Raw genomic sequence first — 13,835 nt, 5'->3', positions numbered from 1 at the left:
TCAGGAGAATGTCTAGACTCATACAATGATTTGTAAAAAGGTTCACATATATTGGCAATCATTTTGGGGTCATCAATGATTGTGCCACTTAAATTAAGTTTAATAATATCATTTTTTGTTTGTCTTTGCTTTTCAAGTTTCAAGAAGTAGCTAGAGTTTTGTTCCCCCTCTTGTAACCATTTGTCCTGTGAACGTATAAAAGCTCCTTTTGCTTTTCTAATATAAGTCTGATCAAGTTTAAGCTGAAGGCTTTGTAACTTGGCTCTCTGTTGTTCCGATAGAATTTCAGGAAGAGTAGAGGATAACGCTATCAACTCAGACACCAATCAGTTATCTTACTTTATGCTATTTTTCTATTCTACTTGCCCCAGCTTTACTTAAGATCTTTCTTAACTCATTTTAAAAGCTCACAGTAACGTCCATAATTATTTTCAGATTGTGCTAGTTTTAGGAGCTCTGCAATTTTGTTTTTAATTGTTAAACAGACAAAAGTTGCCCAAGATTACCTTGGCGCTGCTGCTGACGTCAATAAGAGGCGGAGTTAGAGAGCCAGGTACTGAGTCCAGCAGTTCTCGTGCGTTGCTCAGGTGATTATTGGTTTCGGTGAGGATAACATGGGAAAGCTGGAGGCCATCGAGGTCGAATTTAACGAGAACAAAGTTGTGTACGCTCCGGGAGAGTCCATTTCTGGGAAGGTGACAGTCAAACTGAACCAGCCGATCCAATGCAAAGGTAGGAAACCTTCGCTGAACCGTGTCCGTCTCCCCCCTGGTGGGAAATGTTCCTGTCGCTGAACAAGGAAGTGGGGAAATGAGTCAGGATCAAGCAGAGTCACGCAGCTCCGTTTTACTTCGAGACCTGCTGGATTTATTAAAGCTCCTTGTAGACTATGGGACGTTTTGGACCACCTGTAAGACCGGGTGGAGCTGGACGGGTTCGGGGAGAATGGAGGGGTTAAGTGGATGGTGAAGTGGAGGTTGGAGTGTTTTTAGAAGCCAAAAGATTGAAGAATAACTGTTGTTTAAAGTCAAAGTTGCATCTGTTATATTTATAATTAACTGCTGATGATATGTTTTATACAGGTTAGTTATTTGTGCAGTCAGGTCAAGCTGCATCATTTGAGGTACTGGAAAGGCCTCAAACAATAAGGGAAAACGTTAGCAGACTTGATTGGCAGCGTTTCAGTGAATTAGTTAAGCTTCTGTAGTTTTCTTGACTGAGTATTAAATACCAAATAGAAACAAATTAATTGTGTAACTTTTGGTTGACTGCACTGGGAATTCTTCTTATAAAAGGAACACAGGAATGCTTTCTCAGGAGACTCCTAGAAAAGCCTAACCTGTCAACCTGCTTTGACAAGTTGACTGTCAGAACATCAGCTGACCTGACTCACTGTTTCAGAACTTCCTTCTCTGTTTCTGTTAAGAACACTCAGTCATTGTCACCCATTGTCTTGCATAATAGTAGAACATAAACTGAAACTAGAAGAAGGAAAAATGGACTGTGGAACTGGAAACGAGAGCACAACCCATCCAGTTTGCGCTAGAGCGACGCTTCCTTTGGATGATGAGAATTCACTCTTCTAAACCAGTGGTCTCCAACCTTTTTAGTACAGCGGACCGGGCCAAGCCTTCGTAAATTTCCTGCGGACCGGGGGGGGGGGTGTTCGTGCGTGCGTTGTGAAGATCGAACGGGGGGGGGGTTGTGAGCTGGCGCATGACTCAAACCTCGGCATCCGGTGTACGATTTTCAAAATAAAAGCTCCTCCATACTCAATACATAGAACGGACATATTTAATTATTTCTTGCGCGGCCCGGTACCAATTGGTCCACGGACCGGTACCGGTCCGCGGCCCGGTGGTTGGGGACCACTGTTCTAAACCATCAGGAACTCTTGTGTCATCAGGAGAAGGGAAAGGGAAAAGGGTCACACAGATACTTTTAAATCTTGGGTTTTTCTACAGCCCACAGACCTCTTCACTGAGACGGGACCAAAACCTTCAGACACAGAGTCATGTTTCTGAGCTGATACTCACAGGCTGAAGCTGGCTGAAATTCTGCTACCTTCCCTCTGAGAGCTGGTTCCCATGTTGGGAGTGGCGCTGTGTTTACGGTCTTTCCAGTTAGTTGACATTCCTGTTCAGGCAGATCATGTTGTTCTGTCTGTCCTCTAACCTGCTGCAGGCTCAATCATTTGGACATCCTCATGCAGGCTTTGAGACCAACGGTTTTGGTCCTTAGGAGTTAAATTTTCACTCAGTGGATCTTCTCAGGTCATTAAAAAATTGTTTAACCCCTTAACTGTCACTCTCAAAATGCCTTTAGATAAGTCTGTGGATCTATCAGGTCATCGACGTCGTCAAGACAGTAAAGAGTTTACAGAATTTTTCCAAAGCTATTTATTTTTCCAATTATCCTAACTAATTGTAGAAATATGAGTATAATTTTCTAAACTTTTTGGAAGTTATTTCTGCCTTTGTGGCAGTTGATTTTCCTGCCACCCCTGAGGCATTTTGCTGCACACTGACACCACACCAGAACCTGGCATGATTCTATTGGACCATGTCAGGGTGCTACATTAGATCATGCAACTATTAGATGACTTGTATTAAGTTGATATGCCAGTATATGAGTACAGTAATTGCAGTAATTTTTTGCATTTAGTTCTGTTGGAGTTATTTAATCCTTTTCTCCACAGATGCACTGATTAGGCTGGTCAGGCTCATACCGATGTTCAGTCATGCTAAATTCCGATTTGTTTTAAATATTTTTTTTTTTTTTACTCTAGTGACTCTTATTAGACTTTATTGGGTGGAGAGAGACAGGGCTGATGGAATGCAGTAAATGGCCCAAGACTGTATAACTACAGAACATACAATTAGATAAATAGAAATGTAGAAATCATTGACCATGAAAGGACAAAAAAATGCAATAGTTTTTGAAACCGTAAAAGTCATTTTGAATCTTTTACAAGATCATTAGTATTCATGTATCTAACTACAAACCTCACCTCTCTTGAATTTTTACTCAAATAAAAGAAACTAGATTCAGTAACATGCTGTGACACCTTTAGTGACTACACAGAGAGAGAGTTTCTGTTCCAATAGATTTTATATTAAAACTAGCATTTTTTTTATTATTCAGCAAGGAAAAACTTTCCTGTTGTTGCATCACTAATTTATCTCCACAGTTATTTGTACTGCAGATAGTGAGTCTATTGTCATTTATAGAAGGAATGATAAGAACTGCGGTTCCAGTATGAAACGTGTAATGTGTAATGCTATCGACCGGTGTGAAAACATTAATCATTAGTTCTGTTAGCACTGGAGATTGCTGCAAAAAGGTTCCAGGCTCAAATACTGGTCTTGAGTATATTATAATGGAGATAACATATTCTCCTCTTACATGTGTGGTTTCTATCCAGGTGCTCCAGCATATATTCTAACAGTATTTTCATAAGCGTGATCAACAGTTGTGCCACATTATTACAGACATTTCTCCTTGTCTGTATTCATCACTGAGTTTCAGTCTGACGCATGTCTACCTGACAAACAGGATTCATGTTTAAATATTTATTGTCATTCTTAACAAAGTTGTTGCTGTTGCTGCCATTACAGAAGTGGTTATACAGTATAAAGCTCATGTATTTCTTGCTGTAAACATCCTATTTCCCATTACCTCAGTATGATGGAATGTGCAGAATAAATTAACATCAAACATTTCTCATACAGTAAAAATGATAGCAAATGATACTTTGTAAATAGTCATTGTTCAGTAGCATAGTTTTGCTTTATCGTACATCTAAATGAGTTAATGTGGGGTGTAAGGCCCAGCAGAGCAGCGAAGTGGAACACAGTTCTTCCTGTTTTTTTTGTTTGTTTGTTTTTTTTCTAAATTCACAGATGTTTATGTACATGGTTTTCATTTCAATAGTAGAGATTCCAGAGTAGTGTTTTTTTTGTTTTTTGTTTTTTCTGTGGTAACTTAACATTTGCTGAAAGCTGCTTAAACTGTTAGCACTGCTTCATTTTTAAATCTATTTCCTGTGTGTGTTTTTTTTATTTTATCCACAGCCATCAAAGTGAGCTGCAATGGTTTCTGTGGCATCACCAGTAAGATAAATGACACCGCCTGGACAACAGAGGAGCAGTACTTTAACAACACCATCTCTGTTGCCGACAAAGGTACAGTCCACCACTGATAGCACTGTTCCCTTTAGCGATTGGGCTTGTCGGGATTATTTTTGACATGTTTAGTAAGTAAATATCAGCGTGACGTCTTTGTCATCCAAATGACATTAAGGTGTGTAGCTGAAGTCTAAAGACTGCACAAATGAAAGCTGCATTTGCCCACTGCAGCCCTGGGTGAAAAACAGGAGGCTGATTGTTTCTGTGCTCTCTTTGTGTCCCATACAGGAACCCTGAAGCAGGGCGACCACCAGTTTCCCTTCAAGTTTCTCATACCAGGTAGGATTGATGAGTGACGGGATGAACACATGCTGCTTTGCATTCTTTCCCATGATAGTGGGTTTTTCCCCCTTGCAATTCCATTCAGGCTGCAATGTTTTGCATGTGGATTTATACCATCATCATAGCCTGGACTGGCAACAGTTACCTGAGACTCAGGACACTGATTTTTCTTTTTACTACTAGGTAGTGAGAGAAAATCTTCCCAGATTTTCATTTGGACCACAGAGCAATCAACAACCAAGACTTGTTTTAGGAATTCTTCTAAAAAGCGTATCTTGATACTGTGATGCCAAATTAGTTGTTAATGCAGTAACAGAGCACAACAACACACATTGCGAGAGGTCACCTTGAGCCAGGGTCCTCAGGCTGTCGGGCTGTAATGGCAACTGGAGAACTCTGCACACTTTTCCTAGCTTTTTTTCTTCTTGCTATCACAATGTTTTGTAGATTAATGGATTCTTATGACGTTCCAGCAGATGGTTCTATTGGTCAGATATAACCTTGATATCACAGACAGGACTCTGAATTTGGAGTCTTCTGGGTATTTTTCCACCCAAACAAACTCAATGCTGAGCAGTTGTTCTTCACTGGTAGAAGACCATCTTCGTCACTATTAAAGTGGTTCTTACTTGGCACCAACTCTTCGTTGGGCTAGAGAAGAGAACCGATTTTGTTTGGAGGAATTGGGATAAAAAAAACAAAAAAACATTTTAAATTTACATTTAAAAAAACATCACATCATTTGTCTCTTGACAAATGATGTGATTTCATAAAGAAAGAAATCACAATGAACCTTTTCAGAAATTCTTAATCCAACAAAAGGAGGATAAAACATTTTCCAAGAAAAGCCAGATGATTCTTTTCCATGTTTAATTTGTGACTCTGGAGTTTTGTTTCAAATCACTTGCCATAGAAGTTTATTGAAAACACTCCTTAGTTGTAAATGTTCATCAATAAAACATCTTCAGAGGAATAAATCCTATCCTACTCATTTTTATACTGAATTTGGTAAAAAAAAAAAAAAATGTTTACATTTTTATGCCTTTCAGCAGCTGTAGGACAGCCAAGACTCACTGGGAAATATTTATCTTGCTATGAGAAGATTTGCTGTTTGCATGGGTAAAAAGGTCTCATGTAAATTCAGTCCACTTACAGATTAACATGATACATCTAATAATGGGGATGAACACTTTATCTTATATTAAATGCAACATTCAAAATATACTTATTAGTTTTATGAATTTTATGAATGACACAATAACCCAGCAAGACAAGGGCCAACTTTAACTGTTCCTTCCTAAAGGACCATAGATCTGAGAAAATAACAGCAGAATTTCATAACTGTCTGCCTGCAAAGTGGTCAAACTTGCAGACACAGAATTGGAATTGAGTTAATCGGGCAGAAAAGTAAAACCGGATTGTTGGATTTTGTTGCCTTAGTATCCTGGACTGTCTTGATGTATGCCAGTATATTTTCTTATTGAGAGATATGAATAATTTTTGCATTCCATTTTCCATTCCAAATGATGTGGTTGGCAAGTTACTGTTTTTTTTTTTCAATCCACACCCATTTTCATACTGTTATTGTCTATAGTCACAGGACAGCGATGCCTGTAAACTGGCTGCATATTAGCCAGAACAGGTTCAAACACAAAACATTCTTCTGCTGAGAAAGTATATTAGCAGTGTTGATTACTTATCTGATTTCCAACACGTTAATAAAGTGAAACTCGCTGACTCCTAAACTTTGGTTAATCTAGTTTGGTGACACAGCTTGTTATGGTGTTGAAGTGCGACCCACATAAACAATAAAACCAGGTCATAGAAGGCTTGTGCGGGGTTCGTTTGGATGGTATGATCTCAACACGGAAACAGTCAAGTATTTCGTCAAGTGGCATCATTAGGTCTCCTTCCTATAGAAACATTTGGCTGTCAGTACTTGGTACCAGTTTTCTGGTGCCAGAGTCGGGCGTTAACTCTGGTCTGACAGAGTCCCTTCCTTAAAGAACATCTTGAGGACCAGGCAAAGTTTCTCAGATGGACAGCTTTAATTATCAAAAGTCAGAAGTCAAGCTAACAGGTTGTAACTAATATTAAAGGAGTGAAGTGAACGTTATTTTTGTGAAACAAACACTTATCACTTTGTTTTCAAGTTGTTGGGCTTTAGTTCATAAAGTTCCTACAGAACAGTTGTGCCTGTAATGACAAGCCTTCTCACCTTCATTCTGAGTCATCAGCAAAGAGATGTCTCCAGGAAATGTTACAAACAAATCTTGAATTTTCAAAGAATGTTTTGTTGAACTCCAAAGAGAATGACCAAATGGAACATTTATCTCAGATGACATGTTAAGTCCTGGTCAGAGATATGCAGCTCAAGGTGTGTGTTTATGTGGGTTCTGACGCAGTAAGCAGTTTCTCCCTTTAAACTGTGTCGCTCCACGGTGACACATGGCAGTTTCTGACATGAGGCTGAACGGAGAATAAAAAGATATTTCTGGATAAACATCTTGACTGAGATGATTATCTGTTGATGTGGACTTTGTAGTTACTTCCTTTGACTTCATAGACTGACGCACGCAACACAGCGCTGACTATATCTTTGTATTTGAGTCTTGGATGAACTCAAATACAAGAGTTTGAGATTATTGTTCTTTCTAGGTAAAGCTGCCACTGCATTACAAGATGTAAAAACAATAAACCAGCCCAACCAGTCTTTTACACTGTTACACAACATTGTGTGGTTTGAAATGTGTGTGTGTTGGCGTGTGTGTGTGTGTGGCTTGTTTATCTATTTAAGACCCTTTTTGGTATAATCATTCTGAAGACTAATAAGCAAAAAAAAAGCTCTTTTTCTATTATATTTAATAAATGATCAAATTGAATCTGAATTTTAAAGTGAAAACCATGTGTCATGATGAACTGTGCTTTAGAGTAGAATTGATCAGATTTTGAGCATTTCATAAAGGAAACATGATGGTTTTGTTATGCTTGTCTCCCACAGCCTCTTCACCAACCTCCTTTGAAGGCAGTTATGGCAAAATCATTTACAGAGTGAGGGCTTTTATCGAAACCCCTCGATTTGCCAAAGACTACAGCACAGAGAAGCCTTTCTACCTGCTGAGCCTTCTGAACCTGAATGAACTGCCTGACATATGGGTGAGCTGTTCTGGATTTTTCTACAGATTAGTGCTGGTACATCAGGTTGGTGGTGGATGTGGGTGTTCAATTAAAAATCCAGGTGGTAAAATGGAACAGGTTCAGATATTCTTTTGTATGGAGAAAATAAACTGGATGTGCATAAATGTAGAACAGAGATAGGCAAGCTAAGCCGTTTGGAGGTCGTTGTGTAGAGAAGGGATGTTGAATTTGTTGACCAAGGGATCTTTACACTCCAGAGCGCCAGATTAGAGTATAAGTGATGAGACTTGTTTATCTCCCAACCATTTTTAGGCCTGGTTTTCACATTCATCTTGATTTAGTAACACTGGAACAAAGCTAAATACTGGTGGAAACATATTGAAGAGAAGACTTTCACTGGCACTAGCAGCACATTAATGCTACTCTCTGAAGTAGTTCAGAAAAACCTATACAGACACATTATTTTTTTTCTCCCAATTCATCAATCAAGAAAGGTTTCAGTCAAAGTCATAAGTAGATCACAAAATACGGAAATAATTAAGAGAGACAAGACATAATGTGAATGTTTAATTGTGGGTAGTTTTTTTTTTTTTCTGTGTCAGACTTTAAGAGAAAAGAAAAGACCAATGAAAGATCCAATGGAATTTATTTACAAACTCTCTGATCATTTTGTCCTTGTTATTCTTTACAGGGACCATCCACTTCTGAAGTAACTCAACAGTTCACCTACATGCTTCTGAAAACGGGGACAATTGTTCTGAAGGCCGAAACAGACATGAAGGGTTACACACCAGGCCAGATCATCAAGGTGTCGGCCTACATCCATAACCAGTCCTCAAAGCCCACAGGCCACATAGCTGCCAGCCTCGTGCAGGTAAAAGCTTTTCAATGCACTACATCCCCTACATCCCTATGTTGGTAAAGTGTTTCCATGGTTACATGAGATTAAGTCATTTTATTGATGATCGATGCTTTTGAAATTTGAGTTGAAGTCTCACTGATTTTACATCAGTGGTGTTCAGGTGCTCATGCTATTGAATTTAGCATTGTAAGTTACGGTGTTAAATGAATACAAAGGCAATGTGGCAGTTATTTTTCTATATCATCTGGTCTTCCAAGGCCACTTAATTGAAACTTACACTATTGTGTAAATTGGCTTACACAATAGTGTAAGCCAACTTACACTATTGTGTAAGCAAACTTTTAATAAACAAGTCACTCCTGAATTTATGGTTTATGCTCTGATTCTGAAGTGATTTATATTTCAGTTTCACAGTGTAAATGTCGCTGTGTAGCTTTAATCCTGACCACAACAGTCTGTTCAATCTTGGAAACTCTCAGAAGTCCACTTCAATCAAACCTTTCAAAGTTTGTTGCGGTTACACCCTCCCAAGGACTTTGCAGAAACTATAAAACTTGTAAAATATGCTTGTTGTTTGCTTAGAGATATTGCTCAAAGTCACAGGTTTTATCTTCGTAATGGAAGACTCTCCCACACACTTCTCTGCTGAGAAACCATTGGTCAATGCTGCTGCTTTGGGAATAGTTCCTTGATCAGCATCTGACCCTGTTTTGGACCCACAGTTGAAATGTTCATAGAAAAACAACCAAAGCTAAAGAATGCACAGAGAAACAAAACAATAGGGATCTTAAAGTCAAAATGGGTGATGACTAGGCAAAGATTCTAAATCAGCTGCTCTTTCCCTATTTTAAATATTTCATATTTCACAACTCCTAGCTTTGCCTTCGTGGTTTTTGTGTTCTTTGTACTTTTTCTGCGAAAACCTGCCTTTTAACACCATTTCACATTCAGCTTTGCTTTAGTAATTTCCGTATTGTTACTGTTTTCAGAGGGTGACCTATGAGACGAAGAAGCCCACCTATGATCTGAAGTCCATAGTTGAGGCGGAAGGCGGTGGGGTGAAGAGCGGTAGAGAGGTGAAGTGGGAGGAGCAGATCATTGTTCCTGCCCTCCCTCAGTCCTCACTGATTGGCTGTGAACTTATAAAGATTGAGTATTATGTCAAGGTAATATTAGACACTCCATGTCCTTTAAAGTTTATTATGATGTTGTCAGAATGTTTAGCTTAGTGAATCTGTTTATTCTGTTTTCAGGTCAGCCTAAAGTCTCCCGATGTCTCGCTGACATTACCGATCCATATTGGAAATGTCTCACTTGACAAAAAACGCTGTCATTCCAAAAAAGAAATTCCTCCGTCCAAGAAAGAGCTAGTAGCTCCTGAGTCAGAAGCAGAGCCCCCGGCGTCTTCCTCCATGAACACACCAGCAGCTCAACCTGGTCCTAGACCTGCTCCCCGTCCCACACCCCGTTCCAGGATGTCCTCCCACAGCTCCCCCAGTGCCCCTCCTGCTGAGCACCCCCATGCCGCAGAAGGTGGGAACTTGATGAATGGCGACTTTCCCAACAAGCGCCAGTCTCAGGCGGTATCTCCCAATGCCTTCAGCTATGCTCCAGGCCTCTTCTTTCCCCAGAACCAACCACCCAATGCATTTGCCCCAGCTCCAAGTGGACCTTCATCTAGAGGGTCGACAGGGGCAACGGCCCCTTACCCCTCTGGTAATGGTGCCCATCCAATGGCAGCACCACTCAGTCACCCTCCTCCAGACTATGCCACTTCAGCCTACCCACAAGGTGAGTTTTTATGTAGCTTTATGGGGGAATTCTACTGCCATAAAGGGTGAAGCTTACATTTTCAGTTTGAATGCATGATTTCATCTCTTCGTTCACAAAACTTGCAATGCTTGCACTCAGAACTTCTGCTATCTTTCAAATATTCTTTCAAATCTTTGTATTCATGCTCAGATTTTGTCCTTTCTGCACAGATTTTATATCCCTGGCTCTGGTACCCTAGTGGCAGCTGCTGGAACCTGCCACTATTAAGCTGAGTCAGCTTCCAGCAGCTGCCACATCAAGTGCCATTACTAGTTGCCGCTGTGACAAATTGAACTTGCTGTCGCTCTTCTTTTGAAAGAATGTCATGACTCTGAAAGTTGTAGCATGGAACAAAAAGCTGAAGTTGCTTCTCCTTGCATCCAGTGGGCAGCATAGAAAGAACAGGTGCTACAATTGATTGTAGCAACACAGGAACACCCAGTAGAAGGAAACAAACGTACAATACAGGAGGCTCCCACCGCCCACTGTTGAACCTTTGCAACTATGTCACTTAATCATTCGAGGCACCATGACGGATGTTGGAAGTGAGGGACGGGAGTATTAAACAGAGCAACTGAAACTGTTTTCCAAAGTTGTTTTTGTCAGTTTATTCATGGTTTCTACTTTTCGAGTCAAGCTAATTTGTCTGTGAACGTTACACACCTGGTTGGGGCTCATAGACGGTGGATTTTTAAAAGTTGGAAATGCCTAGCTTAGACACCCACCCATTTCTTCTGAAGCGCACCTTCTCAATAAAGCAATATTTGGTATCTTTCAAACTATACTTACACTCATAAAGTATATGAACGTTAATCTTCTTACGTTTTAAAAAGAGTTCACTGCAAATCAGCAATTACACAGAAGGCTGACAGTCACGATGAATGACAGCTGCTATCCATCACCGCCTTGTCTTTCCTCATTAAAAGTTACAAAATGTCTGTTTCTGCAGCCGACCACACATCACCCTATAACCATTTTTAAAGTGAAACAAGCTAAATAAAAGTGATATTAGGTTACAGATGTCTGTTTTGAGACAGACGTAGGAGCACATTGGTTGTTTTGACCTCATCATGGCAGAGTGGGTGGAGTTCTGGAGAGTGTGACATCACCTGCAAAGGCTCAATAACACTTTATTTATAGCCTGGCTAGAACGGTTGCCAGGGAGTGTTACTGCTTGTTCCGTGAGAGAGCAGAAAACTATTTGCAAGCGAGCAGAGAGGTTGGGGAGTGGAGATTTTACCCATGCAGAGAGAAGTTTTGCGAGCAAGGAGAAAGTCTGACCAGAGTTGAGAGAGCACAGAGAACATTTGACAGAGAGCAGAGGTTTTGAGTGCAAGCATTACAAGTTTTGAGAACAAACAAATGAATTCCTGCATTCAAACTGAAAATGTAAGCAAAGTATAACAAGTTTAGAGAACAGAGAGGTGAAACTGCTTTCAAACTGAAAATATTTACCAGTAAAAATCCCCACATATAACATCTGTCTCTGCAATGCAAAGATTCACTGACTTTATTTGCGAGTTAGCACATAATCATATACTTTTGTTCAAGAGCTTTTTAAAAAATGGACATATTCCCCAAGTTATTTATTTAATGCAATTTGGCACTTTTCACTCTCCATAATACAATAACATTGTGTTTTTGTGTGATGGTGTCTGTGTTTTCCAGAAGCTCCTCCTTCCTACACTGAGAGCTTCAACACATGAAGTTCATCAAAACACCAAAACCCGGACAGAAACGATGTGGGAATTATTAAGCGTGGACTATTTGTACATATTTCCAGGATTACAATTTTTTATTTTTTTAAATCAAACCCAGAATACAGAGAGCAGGCCAGCAGGAAACTGGGACTCTATACCTGGAGTTTCTGCTGTTTTGAAGTGTTCTCAAACTCCAAACTCTTTTAAAAGTTTGTTTAATGTCTTGCATTAGATTAATACAAATAGAAAATAACTTGATTTTTATATGTTTGAAATAGATTTTTAGTTGTGGGTTTGTTTATTTGCTTTTCCACCATCAGTGACATACTACTAAATAGTTTAATACAGAAACTGAATCATCAAGGTTAATTTTGAATGTTTTGACACTTGTAAGGATTTAAGTGACCAATGCTAATTTTTGCACCTTTGCTCTTTGCATGTCCAATGTTGTTCTCATTGAAATCTTCACATCAATGATGTGTACTGATTGTGTTTTTACCTCTTATGTTTGCTGTTAGAATAATGCAACATCACTGTGATTGGAGCTTTTAGTTGGCCATTTATTAGGTGTTTTGTATTCAGTCATGTAGATTAGTGCAGATATATTGCCTTGCCTGTAAAATCAAGGAGGATTTTGTTTATTTATTGTGTTGAATGTCTTCCTGCTGCTGTTTTTAATAAATTGAATTAAACAAGTGGGATGTTGCTTGTGTTTTCATAAGCTGCTGATCCTCAGCAAGCTCTGCTCTGGTGGCACTGCCATTCTATATGTGGGACCGCCTCGTTTAAACCATTTTGACTTGAAGCATTAAGACTACCTCAGGTGTAACAATGACAACTGCATTTGAACTCCGATCCATTACATTGTATTTAAGTAGAATGCAGCTCATATTGGTATAGATGTCAAATTCAAAAATACTTTATTGATCCCAAAAGAAAATTAAATGTTAATATTCTTCAGTTATCGTAGATGGTGACTATATTGGCAGGGAAGATCTTTTGCAGCTGTCTGTATTGCAGAAAATTTGAAGAAGCCTCAGAATGAAGACGCTCTGTTTTCCCAGAACAGTCCCATGAAGAGGATGGTCAGGATTGTCCAATCATTTTCTTTATATTTATGAAGAATCTTTCTTCTGTCGTCCCCAGAACAGAACCAGCCTCCTTTATCAGGCTGTTGAGCCTTTTTAGGTCCCTGGTTCTGATTCTGCTGCCCCAACAAATGACAGTAGAAGAGATGACGCTCTCAGCAACAGACTTATAGATATTCTGCAGCAGTTTGCTGCAAACCTTGAAAGATCTTAGCTTCCTCAAGAAGTATATTCTGCTCTGTGCTTCTAATAAACGACTTCACTGTTGCATCTCCAGTCCAGTCTGTTGTCCACGCGAACACAGAGGTATTTATATTCCTCAACCTCCTCCACTTCTTCTCCAATGATGGAAATAAGGTTTGATCTAACCTTTTTCTCCTGAAATCAACAATTATCTCTTTTGTTTACATTCAAAATGAGGACTATTTCCACACCATGCCACAAAGTGGTCCACCAGCTCTCTGTATTCAGCCTCTTGTTCATTTTGGATACACCTGACAACTACAAAGTCATCTGAGTGTTTCTGTAGATGACAGAAGTCAGACTTGTGCTGGAAGTCTGAAGTGCAGAAAGTGAAAAGAAATGGTGAGAGTACAGTCCCATGTGTAGCTCTTGTGTTGTTGACCACCTGGTTAGACACACAGTTCTTCAGTCTCACAAATGTGGTCTGTTTGTGAGGTAGTCAAATCCAGGTGATTTTTGAGGCCTCCACCTGTATCTTTTGGTGTAAAGATTACACAAAGTGTTATAAACTTTGAGGTTTTTG

The 13,835-nt window shown here is 39.6% G+C and overlaps 1 protein-coding gene across 1 annotated transcript; it reads left to right on the top strand.

Annotated features, from left to right (window-relative positions):
- Positions 1–504: 504 nt before the first annotated feature.
- arrdc1a (arrestin domain containing 1a) lies at positions 505–12,677 on the top strand. The gene is made up of 8 exons (XM_044110620.1): positions 505–732; positions 4,074–4,184; positions 4,416–4,466; positions 7,471–7,625; positions 8,299–8,481; positions 9,459–9,635; positions 9,723–10,260; positions 11,950–12,677. The coding sequence occupies exons 1-8, from the start codon at positions 615–617 to the stop codon at positions 11,985–11,987; spliced, it is 1,371 nt and encodes a 456-aa protein (XP_043966555.1). The 5' UTR covers positions 505–614; the 3' UTR covers positions 11,988–12,677.
- Positions 12,678–13,835: the final 1,158 nt, after the last annotated feature.

The sequence above is a fragment of the Gambusia affinis genome, linkage group LG03 (assembly GCF_019740435.1).
Source record: "Gambusia affinis linkage group LG03, SWU_Gaff_1.0, whole genome shotgun sequence".
In the NCBI taxonomy this organism is placed as follows: Eukaryota; Metazoa; Chordata; class Actinopteri; order Cyprinodontiformes; family Poeciliidae; genus Gambusia; species Gambusia affinis.
This window is presented reverse-complemented; position numbering and strand designations above follow the sequence as displayed.